Raw genomic sequence first — 17667 nt, forward strand, 5'->3', positions numbered from 1 at the left:
ATTTTTCCACTTGTTCAAAAACAACCATGAACTTGTTACAGAGCAGCTACAGCAGCAGGGCTCCTGTGGTAGCAAGCATCACCTGTAAGGCTTTATTTCTATAGTGACGTTTTACAGCAATGTTTTTAATCCCTTTTCATCCCCTCACCATCACAAACCTGCAGCTGTTCTCTGTGATCAATGAGTCCGTTTACATTTGCTGGAAAGCAAAATGTGCAAATGAGTGCGTGAAGTACAGGTAACATCTTCTAACAGGCTCCTAATTCCTAATCAGGCTTTATGAAAAATAATCTACAGGTATTATTTACAAATATTCATACATGCAAAATAAGCAGGACAGTCACTTGGCACATGTCAATGAAGCAGGTTGTTCTGTTGTAGTAACAGGATAAATAAAACAAAGACAAACAGCTGCCAAACAGATCACAGCCTCATGGGAACCAATGACAGCAAACAGAGCAGAGCAGCGTTCATTTATTCACCTTACTGCATCTCAGCTGGCTATGGATCAGCACTGACTCTGCTGCTTCTTTGTCGGCGGGACGAAGCAGACCAACTCATACACCGAGCCGGAGTAGCATTGAAATATAACAGAAATAATTAAATAATAAAAACTAAAAATAAACAGATTGTATCCACTGGCATTGCATGTTTGGATGTGGTCCGACTTTACACTGAATATGTAATTAAAAAAAGTCAGAATTTTTAAAGTCAAAGTTGCAACTGTAAACAGTCACCCAAAGTTGGAATAAACATTTGAAGACAAGTCCAAAATTTGTCTTTTTTTTTTTTTAAATAGAGCCCTCTTTAGTTTCTATTGGTGGCTCTCAGAACATTCAGCACTGTACCTCTCTTCATTTTCTGTGTGAAGTGATGTGCTCTAAGAAGTCTGCTTTGGGTCAACCTCAGTTCAACCTTTCACAGTTAATAAGCTTCATATTTAGCTTGTGAAGAACCACTGAAGACAGCCCTAGAACTAGTGGTGCTTGAACCAGTTTGTGAACCTTGGGTGTGGACACGTTGAAAAAGACCCGCTGCACTGTGGTCACCTACAAAAATTCAGAACAAACTTGGGAAAAGTTGAAACTAAGAAAGCAAAGATGCTAATAGGGAAAATAATGACAAAGCCTTGTGGCGGTAAAGGAAACTAAACTGATTCTTAGAAGATTCTAATGCTGACCCAGTTTTTCTAGGCCAACCCAACTGGTTCCAGTTGTCTAAAAAGGGTCAGACACTCATGGATGTTTTTGTTATATTTTTAACCCAATAAAAACATTCCTTCGATCTTAACTGATGTAGTTTCTTTCTAAATGCCCATTTAAATCATTTTATGTGCTCCACAATATATTTTGTCAAGTGCTGATTTAAAAACAGCACGCCTTGCTATGTTGTTCTACAACATGCCAATTCACCCCTACCTGTCCTTTCTTGTTAAGGACTTAGCTGCCTTTTCTAAACCTAAGCTGTCTAACAGGTCACACCTGAATCAGCCTGAACTGGAACCCGTTACAGTCAGCATACGGCTTATACGATGAGTTGGATCAGGTCAGAAAAATGCCTCCACAGAAGAGTGACTCAGAAGGTCAACAATCAGGACTCGGCTGTTCCTCCCCTCCTCCTGGCCTAGCAGGTCTGGTATCTTTAACCCGACTGGGGTTTGTTGCTGCTCCATCCGAGTCCATCAGAGAGGTCACTGTGGGTGGAATCAGGCTGTCGAGTTCCTGTCGGTGGCCGGTTTCCAAGAGCCACTCATGGAACTTTAATTCCACCAACTTCTGAAACTGTCGCTTCTGTTCTCTACAAAAACAGAATGTCCAAGAGAAAGGGATAGAAACAGGCAGGAAAGAGAGTCGTGAAAAAACAATGTAAAGATTTTGCCTCCATCTGCATGAACCCTGTAATGGGTTCACTGGTCTGTCTGGGTCAAACAGTGCAGAAGCCCCTGCAGCATGTTGTGTAACAATAACCTCCATTTCTCTCAAGAGGAACCACCAGATCAAATCCACATCGATCTTTGGGACAAATGTTCCATGAAACTTCTCACTGATTTACAGTGAACTGCAAAAGTATGCATGCCCCTCAAAAGTTTTCACACATTGTCACATGACAACCACAGACTTCAATACATGTTATTGGAATTTTACACATTAGACCAACAGAAAGCCGCTAACCCTTAATAAAATTCAGTGCAACCAATTGCCTTAAAAGTGAACTTAATAAAACAGAGTCCGCTTGTATGCCATTTATTGTCACTATAAATCCTACAATCCTGTGAAGGCCTCAGAGGTTTATTAGACCAGAAACTCTGTTCTAATAAACCTCTGAGGCCCTGGTCAACCCTGGTTGCTGCTGCCACAGGGAACACAGCAGGCAGGTAAGGGAGAACAAAGAAAATCATTGATGAAAGTAAACCATAAGTCCTTTTTGCCACTACTCATGCAGGAGATAATGCAAACGTAGATAATGGTGCTCTGGTCAGATACAACTGAATAATGCCTGGTTTACACGACAGGATTTTTAAGCTGATCTTTGACCCGTTCTTCCCCATCCAACATGCCCTGACTATCGTGATGGTTCTAAAGATAATCTTATTCAATTCAATTCAGTTTTATTTATATAGCACCAATTCACAACACATGTCGTCTCAAGGCACTTCACAAAGGGTTAGGAATGGTGCGGGTTGTTGGGGAGGTTAGATTAAACTACTGAGTGTTAGAGTTTGGCCATTTTAGAATGGGTTATGTGTAGGGGTACTAAGTAAAATAATACACTGATAAAGTGTATCCATGTACAGCCCACTGGTGGCCATTGTTATTCTAAAACCTCAAGGATTGGGGATACCTCTCTCTGTCAGACTGATTATAACCATTGGAAAAGAAAAGGGGTCATACAGGTAGCAGAAATGGAGGGTGTGTTTACACCTCAACCATAACTGAGCCGGTTTAGGCTAAACCTGACTCCCCCTTACTCCATCCAACAGGGAGGGAGGAAGGCAGAGGTAAATTTGGAGTGTTTACTTTTGCACTGAGTGAAAGGTGGGTAACTTTAAAATGGGCTAAGTCAATTAAATCGAATCGTATAGATTTCAAGTCAGGTTCATACATTCCAATTAATCCTAATCATTGAACAGTTCAGTCAGATTCAGTTATTTATTCAAATTGGTTAAAAAGTTTTTCTAAGGAAACCCAGCAGATTGCATCCAGTCAGTGACTTGCAGCATTCCCTCCTCCTGGATGAGCATGTAGAGACAGTGGAGAGGAAAACTCCCTTTTAACAGAAAGAAACCTTCAGCAGAACCAGAACCAGGCTCAGTGTGAGCGTCCATCAGCCACGACCGACTGGGGGTTTGAGAGAAGATCTTATGAGATATTCCTGCTGGGTGTGGTGTGTTGAGAGTGATCTAGTCTGCTCAGAAGGATATCGGGACCGCTCTGACCTCAAATTGGGTATATTCAACATGTTGGATTGTCTTGGCCGGATATCCTACTGTGTTAGGTGTTCCCCGAGGACAAATAAGCATGCAGCCTGTTGAATGTGATTTATAGCCAATCAGAAAGCAAGGTGATAAAAACACGGAAAGAAATTACTCTGAACTCATGTTTGATCTCGAGAGGGTTTGCAAGATTTTCCGTCTGAAATCTAAATGTTTGTGAGTGAAATCAATTTGTGTGTGGCGTATTTTGCTTGCAGCGTAGCTGGATATCACACACTGTAGGACCAAACCTGGTATACCTATTACTTTTTCTAATCACGTGTCGGGTCTCTCAGGGTTTGAAAATCAGCCGACAATTTGAAAATCCAGGCCTAACCCTCAACACAAATCTTTGGTTTACACGCAAAACGCTGAGTGTGGCATAAACACTGTACATCAACCACATGGTAACACATGGTAGTGAAATCATCATGCTGTGGGGATGCTCTTCTACAGCAGAGACATGGAAGCTGGTCAGAGCTGATGGAGAAGATGAAGCTAAATAGAGGCAAATCCTGGGTGAACACCTGTAAGAGGACCCAGAAGACCTCAGACTGGTGGTTTGTCTCAAATAAGAAATCTGCCGCTTGCTGGAGCTTCAACCCAGATTCAGTTTTTTGCTGAAAAGTCGGCAGCAGGTGTGAACGGTCCTGTTCCAGCAAGACAATGAGCCACGTGTTGTAATAAACCAGTCAAAGTTAGGGCTTGGTAAGACTTGAAAACAGATGTTCACAGACGGTCTCCATCCAATCTAACTAGGCTTGGGCTATTTTAAAAAGAAGAATGGGGAAAAACTTGCACCTGTAATATCAGAGAAAATCTGACTCAGACGTTCACATTTTATGTTGTAAGACTTTGAGAAACATGTCATTTTCCTTCCAGCTCATAATCATGTTTGACAGTGTGTTGGTCTGTCATATAAAATCCCAATAAAATATGTTGCAGTTTGTGGCAAATCAATCTACCAACCTTGGATCACTGCCAGTCTTTTTACCACTCACTTGTTCAGCCGGGCCTCCATCACAGTTTTCTGCCAGTTCTGCACCCTCTTCTGCTTTTCCTTCAGTGCTGCCTGGTAGGCAGGTGGCAGACCGCCGGGCACTTCACATGTGTCACCCTCCATCTGGAAAGGCACAGCCAGTGTGTGAAACTCGGACGGGGGCAGCAGGCGGTAGCAGGTGGTGTCTGAGCTAGATGATGAGCTGAGTGGGGGGCTGGCGAGGCCCTCGGTTCCCAGAATCAAGGGCTGATCCCAGACGTTGGGGACCACAGCAAGACCCACACTGGCCATGTGATCCTCCAGGGAGGGGTAGAACGTGTGGAAAGGACCCAGGGTTATGTCTGAGTTTCCGGGCAGAAGTAGCGGGGAAGTGGGGGTCAGGGCATGGATGATGCACCTTGAGGAGGCTCCGATCACCACCCTGTTGGTGACACACACCACTCGAACATTCTGACAGCTGTGGATGTGGACGCTGGTCTGGACAGGACCCAGAACCACTGTGCTGTCACGGCATTTATCCACGCTGACCGATCTAAAGCATGCAGGAAAAATCAACAGGTGAGTTGGAGTTCCCAGTGCAAAAACTGCTGCCAGCATTAAGAGAAACAGGCGACACCTGAGAGGAGATAGAAGATATATGAAAGCATCAGAACATCTGTGAATCTTGATGTTGGCACCGGTCAGCTTGTCAGATGTTTTAGCCAGAGTTTGTTTGATGACCTGGGACATCAGCACTATCTTACTGCCAGGTGGGGCCGTGTGGGTGTTCCGGGCTATCTTGGCTCTCTTCATGGCCCCTTCCACTGGAATGAAAAGACAACATTCACAGAGTCAAACACTCACAGGCAAGCAGATTCAAGGCTGAATGAGTTTGAATGCCAGGAAGATTCACAGACACCTTGTTGGGCCCAGGCTAATTTCTTCCCTGAGCGGAGGCAGGCGGTCATCCCAAAGGGGTTGAGGGTGATGTTTTGTTGGAGACACAAGAGGAGTTTGTGTAGAGGGAAGGAGCGGCTCAGTATGGAGTAGCCAGACTGTGTTTGGAGCGGACCTTTGGTCAGCAGCCTGTGGACAGGCTGGACACCTTTTCCACAGCCAACCGAGCCCTCCAGGAGGAGGCCTAAACTCTGCACGGCTTCCAGGGATATCTGACAATACACGACTGAAGGGTGAGCTACAGCGCCTTTTAACTCCTCCTACAACATCATTAGTAAACACACAGCTCACATCAGAGGTTTAAAGGGCAGAAAACATAAATGTTAAATCAGAACATCTGTGGGATTTTTGTCAGAAACAATAAGATTCTATGGTGTTTAGTCAGTTTATTTGAAACAACAGCACCAAGAAAACAAAAGAAACTTTAATGAGTTTCCTAAATGCCAACACAGCACACAGGTTACAGGTATGCAACACAAACAGCTTTAAAACACCACAGTACAATGTCAAAACTATTTTACTTGCCTACTGTTACACACACACAGACTGAGCTTGAGTGAAATCCACATCCTAATAAATAGGGTTTAAATTGAGTGGATTTATTTCTACAGAGATGTACAAGTTAGAGACTACACGTCCTCTTGCTGGTAGTCATCCAGACCACATTTTTATCGTTAATCAATTTTATTGGTTTTTATTTATTTTATTTTTATTTTTTTTTACAAATTTTCACTCATTTTGAATTTGATGCTTGCAACACCTTCCAAAAAACTGGGACAGGAGCAACAACACACTGGGAAAGATAAGCAATGCTCAAAGAACACCTGTTTCGATCATTCCATCGGTAAACAGGTTAACTGGAAACGGTGAATGTCATGATTGGGTATAAAAAGGAACATCCCAGAAAGGCTCAGTCGTTCGCAAGCAAGGGTAACTGTACATATGTCAAGGCACTATTAATGCTGAAAGGAACACACAAGTTTTGAAGCAACATCTGCTAACGCTGAAAAACTAGTCCATGTATTTGTTACTTCAAGGCTGGACTATTGTAATTATTTACTATCAGGATGTCCACAAAATGCAGTTAAAGGCGTTCAGCTTTTAAAGAGAGATCATATTTCTCCTATTTTAGCTTCCCTTCATTGGCTCCATGTTAAATCCAGAATAGAATTTAAAATTCTCCTCCTCACATATAGAGCCCTTAATGATCTATCTCCATCATACATCAGAGATCTGATTGGTCCATATATTCCTAACAGAACACTTTGTTCTCAGACTGCAGGTTTACTGGTGGTTCCTAGAGTCTCTAGAAGTAGAATGGGAGGCAGATCTTTTAGTTATCAGGCTCCTCTCCTGTGGAACCAGGTCCCAGTTTTAGTCCGTGAGGCAGACACCCTGTCTACTTTTAAGGCTAGGCTTAAAACTTTCCTTTTTGATAAACCTTATAGTTAGAGTGGCTTAGTTTATCCTGAGCTATCTCTGTAGTTATGCTGCTATAGGCTTAGGCTGCTGGAGGACAGAATGACCACTTTCACTCTCTCTGCTAGATTCTCACACTAATCACCAATTTTGCGTTATTTGCTGTTATTTCAGCTTTTGACTTTATGTTCTCTCTCTGTTTTTTCTCTTTCTAGAAGCTACACCTGGCCTGGCTCTATGTTTAGCTGTGACCTTCCTGGAGGAGGACATCAGCCAAGCTGCCAACAACTTAATGCTCACCCTCTACAGATGATAAACTTGGCCCTCTCTTTCAGTGTTTAACCTGGTCTCTCCTAGACATACGTGGTGGCTGAGCTTCTACTGTGACTAACTCTATGTGCTCTCTCTCATACGCTAGACTTGAAAACTTTCTTAGAGTTCATCTTCTTAGCTGTCTTTCTCTCCTAGGTGAAGCCACTAAAGGAGCTACAACCATTAATGTTTCATTTTTCTTTCCCACAGAACGTACTCCTGGATCAGGGCTTCTGTGTTCGTTTTGTGTCTCTGCTCTGTTCTCTTAGACCCCCAGTCCGTCGTGGCAAATAGCCGCTCAAATTGAACCTAGTTCTGGTTTTGCTGGAGGTTTCTTCCTGTTAAAAGGGAGTTTTCCTCTCCACTGTCTCTACATGCTCATCCAGGAGGAGTGAATGCTGCAAGTCACTGACTCAATGCAATCTGCTGGGTTTCCTTACATAGAAAACTTCTTAACCAATTTATATAATAAACTGAATTTGACTGCACTATTTAATAGTTGGAATGTACATTGGGGAGAACAAGTATTTGATACGCTGCTGATTTTGCAGGTTTTCCAACCTCCAAAGCATGTAGAAGGCTTTAATTTTTATCATAGGTACTCTTCAACTGAGTGACAGAATCTGAAACAGATATCCAGGAAATCACATTGTGTGATTAAGTAATCAATTTGCATTTTATTGCATGACATAAGTATTTGATACATCACAAAAACAAAACTTAATATTTGGTACAGAAACGTTTGTTTGCAATTCCAGATATCAGACGTTTCCTGTAGTTCTTGACCGGGTTTGCAGACACTGCAGCAGGGACTTTGGACCACTCCTCCATACAGATCTTCTCCACATCCTTCAGGTTTCAGGGCTGTTGCTGGGTAATACAGACTTCCAGCTCCCTCCAAGGATTTTTGATTGGGTTCAGATCTGGAGACTGGTTAGGCCACTCCATGACCTTGAGATGCTTCTTATGAAGACACTTCTTAGTTGCCCTGGCTGTGTGCTTCGGGTCGTTGTGGTGCTGGAAGACCCAGCCACGACCCGTCTTTAAAGCCCTCACTGAGGGAAGGAGGTTTTTGACTAAGATCTCTCGAAACATGACCCCATCCATCCTCCCCTCAATACGGTGCAGTCGTCCTGTCCCCAAAGAATGATGTTTTCACCTCCATGCTTCATGGTAGGGATGGTGTTCTTGGGGTTGTTCTCATCCTTCTTCGCCCTTAAAACACGGCGAGTGGCTTCTTAAAGAAGAACTAACAGGCCAGTGAGAGCCGGGATTCTTACCGGTTATTAGGTGATCAAATACTTGTGTCGTGCAATAAAATGCAAATTAATTACTTGTGATGTGATTTTCTGAATTTTTGTTTTAGACGGAATGTCACTCACAGTTGAAGAGTACCTATGATAAAAATGAAAGACTTCTACATGCTTTGGAGGTGGAAAACCAGCAAACTCGGCAGTGTATCAAATACTTGTTCACCCCTCTGTATATACTTGACTTCAAATCTGTATGATTCGATTGAACTGACTGTGTAAAGTGCCTTGAGATGACATGAGTTGTGAATTGGTGCTATATAAATAAAACTGAATGGAATGCTGCCATCTAACGTCTTTTTCCAGGGACGTCCCTGCTCATTTCAACTGCATAGGTTGAACGAGATTTGCAAATTATTGTATTATGTTTTTATTTATGTTTTCCACAATGTCCCAGCTTCATTGGAATTAGCCCTTTTTACACTGGTTTGGGGTGTAAGAGGATACTGATTAAGAGAGACACCCCTGTTCCAAAATGGACACCCTTGAATAAAATGAGAAGGTACTCAAATAGAGAATCTAAATGCCTTATGGAGAAATTTGTGTCATATATAGAATTATTTGGTCACAATGACAGAAAATATGTATGGAAACCCAAGTACACTGCACCAGCTGTCAAGCTTAGAGATAGTAGCATCATGCTGTGAGCTGTTGTCCTGGTACTGGTGTATTGCCCAAAGTAGATGGAATAATGATGATGCAAAACTGTCTTCAAATTCTTCAGCTTCAGCTCAGATTGTTGAAACTTACCCACAAATGGTAGTCCAACAGGACAATGATCCAAACTCACAATGCATGTTTTAGAAATGATAAAGCAGGTTAATATTAAGTTTCTAGAATTGCCCTAACCTCAACAGATTTTGTAAATGTATTAACAACACATAATGTCAACCAGAAAGCCAGTTAATATAATGTCTACCATTTCTAAAAACAAAAAGCAGTCTCACATCCAACTACAATTACCACAGATGCTTGTTGATGGCTAAAAAAGCCCAAGCTTATGTTGCATATTGCTATTTTTTTTTGCGGCACTAGAGGCCTCTATTTTTCAAATTTTCCAACAGTAGGCAAACAGGAAATAGGGGGAGAGAGAGAGAGGGAAGACATACGGCAAAGGTCTCTGGGTCCGCAAAGGTCTCTGGGTCCGCAAAGGTCTCTGGGTCCGGGACTCGATCCCCGATGGGCCCTTTGAGAATTGTAGCCTCTATAGATGGGCCGTGTGCTTAACCCCTACACCACCAGTGCCATGCCCGCAAATTGCTAATTGAAGCGAATATTAGTCAAGCTGGGTGAACGTCTGTGAGCCTGTGCGTAAAGGTTTAACCCTTTATACATTTGAGAAAATCCACAATAAATTACAAGTGTTGCTCCCATTGTACATACTTTTAAAAATCATTTAAGTCCTTTGTGGTATAATCATTCCACTGTGGAAAAAGGATCATCCATCAGTTACAGATTCACCACCGTTATCGTACGCAATTACTGTACTACACAGGCTTTGTAAGATAGCATAAACTCACCTGGCAGCCTCTTTGGACCTGCCCCGACTGAGATAACTGCCCCGGCTCCACCAGTAGCTCCAAAATATCTGTCAGGTGGCTTTGCACGAATGACAGATGGGCCTGATCATCCCAGTTCTGCCGAACAAAGCCAAGAATAAAGGACTATAAGTAATACAACTAGATCAAAGAACGGAGAGGATAGTAAGACTTCATGATACAATTGTGTCCATGTCAGTCACATTCATCAAGGTGGTTCTCGTCTTTAATGTCTTCCACAGTATGGTGCACCTTGTTCTGAGAGTTGGCCTTGGTCTCTCGCTCTGATGGAGAAGGGGAGCGAGTACGATGGCTGGGCCATTCTTCACCAATCAGAGACGTCCGCAGAGACACTCGGTTGAGCTGCTGGATGTAGAGGAAGAGGAGGAACTGTAGAGTGTCCACTGACAACTGGGGACAAACAAACAATGGTTCAGTGTCAATGTGCAGTTACAGCGACAACCAGTCCCCACTGCCAAACACAACAACACAACCAACAGCACAAACTCCAGGCAGACAATGATGGTTTACACATAGTGTTAAATACAATAACTAATATTACTGTACTCCACCACTGGTATCATCTTACCTTATTTCGTTCCTGGTCCAACTCACTTTTGGAGGAGCACTGGGACAAGCACTCAGCCCGCCCCAGCCTCTCTTCTGGGGTGTGACCTAGAAGGAGGTCAAATGTCTCAAAGTATAGCCATGCCAGGTCTTCTGGAAGCTGCAGCTTTCCACAGGCGATGTGTCTCCACATGGACCAGCCTAGGACAGGAAAGCAGCCTTCCCGTGTTTGCACATAGACTGCCATCTTCCGGAGGTAATGCAGGCTAAGCTTGGTGGTGGGAGCCACCTAAAATGGCACAGACTGGTTCATTTAACACATTTACATGTGTCTGGATGATATTACTCATTAATACAGCTGTAGGAGGGCATTCACCTGCAAAGCACCCAATAAGAAGGGCTCCATGCGTGGCCATATGCTCACACTGTTTGTATCCATGTCTGAGGGGACAGGAAGCAGAAAAGCTGTGAAAGTTGTCACAACATGATGTATAGAAGAAATTATACACAGAATAAAAGCACAGAGCGCCTTGCAAAACTGTTCATGTCCCATGAACATTCTCACGTTTTGTCAGATTACAACCACAATTCAGTTTACAGTTTGCCTAACAAAAGCAGAAATTTTTATATATGATACAATGTTTACAACTCTTCTGAGAAGGCCGTATACAAAGTTTAGAAGTGGGGTTTTCTGAATATTTAACCATTTCTGAGGTCAGGCACTGATGTTGGAGGAGAAAGCCTAGTTCAAAGTCTCTGCTCTAATTCATTCCAAAGGTATTATATCGGGTCAGCTAACTTCCTCCCCACCAAATTCGCTCATTTAGGTTCTTTTTGACCTTGCCTTGTTCAATGATGTGCAGTCATGTTGGAACAAGAAAGAGCCATCTTCAAATGGTTCCCACTACATCAGGAGCATACAGTTGTCCATAATGCTTTGCTAAGCAGAAGCATCAGGAGGTCCTTTCACTGGAACACAGGGACTGAGCCCAAATCCCGAAAAACAGACCCACACCTTAAAGGGTGCAGACCATTCCTGTTGTTAAAAGTAATACTCTTTCAAAAGTCAAGTTGTGTTAAACGTCTAGAGCAGTATGCCTATGAAGCAGAGTGCAGGCTTGGTGTCAGAGGTTGGTTAATTAGGCAGCTAATGTTAGCTTTTAGTGTTACTCCATGAGGAGCAGAACCGCAACAAGTGATACTATTTTGCACAATAAACACCTAAATGCTTCTACTAAACTGAGCAGGTGTTGAATCCATATCTTTCTTTACTCTCCTACCACTGTGTACATCTCTTAAAGACTGACAGGGAGTCAGTGAAAACCTTTACTGTACGTATTTAACTAAAAGCACCAAAGAAACATTTCAGTTCGGATTTGTTTTGTTGAAAAAATGTTTAATCCATGGTCACAAGTATATAAAATGGCTGACTGTGTTCTCAAGAACAAACTTATGTCACAGATAACATTAACATTAGCCAATGGACTGAACACATTCTTCAATAGGTTCAGTTCAGAAACCAGCTTCGCATCCTCCTCTCCTGCTCACAGCCAAACAGACATCCCACCCTCCTTTGACCCACAGGACCCACAGCTGTCCAGTAACACCTCACATTATTTATCTTCCACCTCAGCCCTAGACCCTTCTACATGTTTGCCATCAACCATATCAGAAGATGCTGATGCTTCCTTTGCTTCCCCCTTCCACCTGTGTGTCTCAAGAAGTCAAGTGAAGAAGCAACTGGAAAGACTGAATCGGAATAAGGCTGCAGGTCCAGATCATGTCAGCCCTAGAGTCCTGAAGGCCTGTGCAGAGCAGCTCTGTGGAATTCTGCAGCACCTCTTCAACCTTAGCCTGGCCCAGAAGAAGGTTCCAGTGTTGTGGAAGACCTCCTGTCTTGTTCCAGTACCAAAGAAAACTCACCCATCAGTCCTCAATGACTATAGACCTGTTGCCCTGACATCTCACATCATGAAGGTCCTAGAGAGACTCCTGTTGGCCCACCTGAGTAAGCAAACAATAAACTATCAGGACCCCCTTCAGTTTGCTTATCGCTGTGGAGTTGGAGTTGAAGATGCCATCATACACCTGCTTCAACAAACCCACTGTCATCTGGACAAAGCCAGTAGCACTGTGAGGATCATGTTCTTTGATTTCTCCAGTGCATTTAATACAATCCAACCTGATTTGCTTTGTCAGAAACTCCAGAAGACTCAGGTGGAGGCCTCAACAATCTCCTGGATCAAAGACTACCTGACAAACAGACCACAGTTTGTGAGACTGAAGGTTTGGGTGTCTAACCAGGTAGTCAGCAGCACAGGAGCACCACAGGGCACTGTACTCTCACCATTTCTTTTCACTCTGTACACCTCAGACTTCCAGTACAAAACAGACTCTTGTCATCTGCAGAAATACTCGGATGATTCTGCAGTCGTGGGGTGGATCAGAGATGGACAAGAAGCTGAGTACAGGAAGGTGGTGGACCTCCTGTGGCATGGTGTAGAAACAATCATCTCATTTTGAACGTGACTGAAACAAAGGAGATGATTGTAGATTTTAAGAGAAACAGGAATAAGTCTATTTCTATCATGGGAGAAGAAGTGGAGGTGGTGGAAGAGTATAAATACCTCGGTGTTCACCTGGACAACAGACTAGAGTGGAGATGCAACTGTGAAGCCATCTACAAGAAGGGACAGAGCAGACTGTACTTCTTGAGAAAGCTTAGGTCCTTTGGTGTTTGCAGCAAGATGCTGCATATCTTCTATAAGTCTGTTGTGGAGAGTGTGATCTCTTCTGCCATCATCTGCTGGGGAAACAGCATCAGAACCAGGGACTTAAAAAAGCTCAACAAGCAGATAAAAAAGGCTGGTTCGGTTCTGGGACTCCTCTGGAACCTCTGGAGATCATTGTGGAAAGAAGGATTCTTCATTAAATGAAGAACATTATGGAGAACCCTGAGCATCCTCTTCATGAGACTGTCCTACAACAACAGAGTGTCTTCAGTCAGAGGCTTCTTCAGATCTGCTGTAAGATGGAGCGCTACAGGAGATCCTTCCTGCCCACAGCCATCAGCATCTACAACGGCTCTTTTTGAAGAAACCTTCATAATGAGCTACAACAACATTTAATTTCCCTTTGGGATTAATAAAGTATTTTTGAATTTAATTGAATTATACAGGGGTTGGACAATGAAACTGAAACACCTGGTTTTAGACCACAATCATTTATTAGTATGGTGTAGGGCCTCCTTTTGCAGCCAATACAGCGTCAATTCGTCTTGGAAATGACATATACAAGTCCTGCACAGTGGTCAGAGGGATTTTAAGCCATTCTTCTTGCAGGATAGTGGCCAGGTCACTACGTGATACTGGTGGAGGAAAACGTTTCCTGACTCGCTCCTCCAAAACACCCCAAAGTGGCTCAATAATATTTAGATCTGGTGACTGTGCAGGCCATAGGAGATGTTCATCTTCACTTTCATGTTCATCAAACCAATCTTTCACCAGTCTTGCCTTGTGTATTGGTGCATTGTCATCCTGATACACGGCACCGCCTTCAGGATACAATGTTTGAACCACTTGATGCACATGGTCCTCAAGAATGGTTCGGTAGTCCTTTGACGCGCCCATCTAGCAGAAGTATTGGTCCAAGGGAATGCCATGATATGGCAGCCAAAACCATCACTGATCCACCCCCATGCTTCACTCTGGGCATGCAACAGTCTGGGTGGTACGCTTCTTTGGGGCTTCTCCACATCGTAACTCTCCCGGATGTGGGGAAAACAGTAAAGGTGGACTCATCAGAGAACAATACATGTTTCACATTGTCCACAGCCCAAGATTTGCGCTCCTTGCACCATTGAAACCGACGTTTGGCATTGGCATGAGTGACCAAAGGTTTGGCTATAGCAGCCCAACCGTGTATATTGACCCTGTGGAGCTCCCGACGGACAGTTCTGGTGGAAACAGGAGAGTTGAGGTGCCCATTTAATTCTGCCGTGATTTGGGCAGCCGTGGTTTTATGTTCTTTGGATACAATCCGGGTTAGCACCTGAACATCCCTTTCAGACAGCTTCCTCTTGTGTCCACAGTTAATCATGTTGGATGTGGTTCGTCCTTCTTGGTGGTATGCTGACATTACCCTGGATACCGTGGCTCTTGATACATCACAAGGACTTGCTGTCTTGGTCACAGATGCGCCAGCAAGACGTGCACCAACAATTTGTCCTCTTTTGAACTCTGGTATGTCACCCATAATGTTGTGTGCATTTCAATATTTTGAGCAAAACTGTGCTCTTACCCTGCTAATTGAACCTTCACACTCTGCTCTTACTGGTGCAATGTGCAATCAATGAAGACTGGCTACCAGGCTGGTCCAATTTAGCCATGAAACCTCCCACACTAAAATGACAGGTGTTTCAGTTTCATTGTCCAACCCCTGTATGTGTCATATATAATGCAATAGTATTTTTGTTTTTCAAACAAATCAGATCATGCTTAGGGCTTCACAATATATCATCAGTGCAATATCAGTGTATGCAATAACAATATTGCAAGGGACTGTTTGGATTGTAATAATTGTATTCCATGTGAGCCCAGCCTTTGCATGCCAGTTTAATATTCCACCTGTTGGATGAAATCTCACTGTTGTAAATAGCTGACCAGGATTGTCCAAGATGCCACAGAGATAGAGAGGTTGGAGGAGAGCACTGAACTGCTGATCATATGGTACATTTTTGCTTTAAATCTTGTGTTAAGACCATAATACCTTGGTAGTTTTACTCAAGGAAATCCTACTGGGAAAATCTCATTTCATAGGACCAAGCTCACTCTTTATGAAGTATTGCTGGTCCACATGAAGCTGAGTGGTATGAAGATACTGACTCTGCAGGACGTTGGTGACCTCTATGCACTATGTTCTTATGTGGTCCACCACTTTACGATTGGTTTAGTTCCTAATTGCTTTTACTTTGTTATAATACCACTAACTGACTGTGGAATATTTAGTTTTATGACCAGACTTATTGAACAGGTGGCATCCTACCATGGTGCCATGCTGGAATTCACTGAGCTCCTTGTTCTTTCACAGATGTTTGTAGAAGCAGTCTGCATGACTAGGGCCTGGATTTTATATGTCTGTGGTCATGGAAGTGATTGGAACACCTCAATTCGATGGTTTAAATGGCGACTCAATATAAAATTATAACAAACTAGCATAACGTATGAAGTCACTGTAAAAAGAAAGTATGCCCCCTATAACATGTGAGGTAACATTTTTGCAAGTCTATGTAAATGTCAACACTGCTTCCATGATTACATGTTTACATAGACTAGATTGCTGATGTAAATGATTAACTTGACTAAACAATTCAGTCAGCTCTAGTTTGGTCTATAATGCTGCAGCCTTGTTATTTCGTCCTGATGTTTGACCATGTCATTTTACCTTTTCCTCGTGTTTTTCCCCCATATTGTCTCAATGCTTTGGAACCACACACTCTGATTTGTACATATCTGGGGTTTTAGGGTTCAACTTCATTTTTTTTTTTTTACAAACTGTTCTAATTTGGCTTCATTTGATTTTTAAAAAGAAATCTTAATGAATGAATAATGACAGTGTGGAGTCCGTGATATGTGGTTTTCTGTCCTTAAGGTTAGATTCCAATAATTTGAGAGCCTTGTAAAGACAAGGGGACCTATTCATGTGTTAAAACCCTGGAACTTATATTGTGACTGTACCTAAAGGTTAAATAAAAAGCTCAATTTATACATTGCAGTGCAGATGAAACCACATGAAACCCTGGAACTAATGCAACATAACATGAGGCCAGTTTTATTCGTCTCTAACAGAACACCGATTGTTCACAAGGGCAGACCAGTTTGCCAAGCTTTTTCATTTAATTACAGTATATGTTAATATGGTGTTTCCACTAGATCTGATCCAACTGCATACCCACAGCTACAATCTAAAATCCTGAACAGCAGCAGTGCTTTTTGGAATGAAATCACAGTAAAGACCAGAGGATCAGACACACCTAACCATTCCAGATCAACTGGTCCTCGTTATGATGCTGCTGCTGCTGAAAGATTCAAAACAGCGTTTTGCGCTTTTTATAGAAGTGAATACATTTCCTTTGTGCCTGAACTCTACAGTGACCGTGAAGCTTTAACTGGATGTGGATCATTAAATAGATGTCTCCCATGACAACTGCTCGTGTCATCCACACCTGACATCTCTTTATTAGGCGAACAAACCCAATCAGCTTGATTTAACTGCGCCTTTTTCAAAAGTAGCTGAAATAAATAATCTTCAAACAATTACTGAAGCGCATTAAGAAAGGCTGGCCAACTTGTTTTCCGAAAAGTAAACTTGACTAAAGTTCAACTGCTCGGCGACGTTAGCTGCAGCTGGCTAACAGAGCTAGGAGGGCTCTTACCACCGAACTTTGTCCCACGCAGGAAACGATATGTTCCGTCCGTCAGGAGGAGGAATAGCTGAGTCACGGCTTCATTAGATGAACGCTGGAGTACCGAGCACGGTTGTCATGGTTTGTTTTCATTCACACTCTCAGCAGAGTTGAATATTCTTCCTATTTGGCGCCTCCCTTTCCGACGCCTGCCGCGAGCGGCTCGCGGGAGCGCGCCTGGCGCTGTGCCGTCTGGCATCAGCAGGGCTGGACCTAGGTTGGGGGAGGCCCTGATCACCTTTTTATATGGGGCCCCCCAGTCAATCCCACCTGTCTCATCAGCACCCTGGCGTTGCCTTTCAAGTCTATTCATACTGCTTCAAGTTTTTAAGGTTTTGTCAGGTTACGGTCTCAAACATCACTATGCGTTTTTGGGACTTTGTGTGATAGACCAACAGAAAGTAGCACAAAATTTTACTTTGGATGGGAAGTTATACACTTTCAAATACAAATCCTAACTTGCATTGTTTTATAACTAGGAATGAAATTGAATGCATGTGACTGACTTTGAATTTGTTTTACTGGAGTAAATGGAATATATATTTTGTATAAAATTGGATTTGATTTTTTTTTTGTAAAATATAGGTGCTGTAAAAATAAACTTGAATTTAACTGAAATTGAATCTCCAAAGTATGATGCTTTCACCACT

The 17667-nt window shown here is 42.8% G+C and overlaps 1 protein-coding gene across 1 annotated transcript; it reads right to left on the reverse strand.

Moving 5' to 3' along the window:
• Positions 1–468: 468 nt before the first annotated feature.
• On the reverse strand, positions 469–17195 carry tbccd1 (TBCC domain containing 1). Its single transcript, XM_047371497.1, has 9 exons — positions 16988–17195; positions 10931–10995; positions 10577–10843; positions 10240–10398; positions 9970–10086; positions 5371–5620; positions 5089–5275; positions 4474–5004; positions 469–1797 (listed from the first exon to the last, which is right to left on the reverse strand). Exons 2-9 carry the CDS (start codon positions 10991–10993, stop codon positions 1584–1586), a joined length of 1788 nt encoding a protein of 595 aa, XP_047227453.1. The 5' UTR covers positions 10994–10995; positions 16988–17195; the 3' UTR covers positions 469–1583.
• Positions 17196–17667: the final 472 nt, after the last annotated feature.

The sequence above is a fragment of the Girardinichthys multiradiatus genome, chromosome 7 (assembly GCF_021462225.1).
Source record: "Girardinichthys multiradiatus isolate DD_20200921_A chromosome 7, DD_fGirMul_XY1, whole genome shotgun sequence".
In the NCBI taxonomy this organism is placed as follows: domain Eukaryota; kingdom Metazoa; phylum Chordata; class Actinopteri; order Cyprinodontiformes; family Goodeidae; genus Girardinichthys; species Girardinichthys multiradiatus.

Excerpts from the sequence above, each read along its gene's own strand:
- tbccd1 (XM_047371497.1), bottom strand. The coding sequence starts at position 10,993 with ATGGATACAAACAGTGTGAGCATATGGCCACGCATGGAGCCCTTCTTA. Across the intron at positions 10,844-10,930 it reads TCTTATTGGGTGCTTTGCAG|GTGGCTCCCACCACCAAGCT; the intron begins GTGAATGCCCTC and ends GTGCCATTTTAG. Across the intron at positions 10,087-10,239 it reads AGGCCAACTCTCAGAACAAG|AACTGGGATGATCAGGCCCA; the intron begins GTGCACCATACT and ends TTTGTTCGGCAG.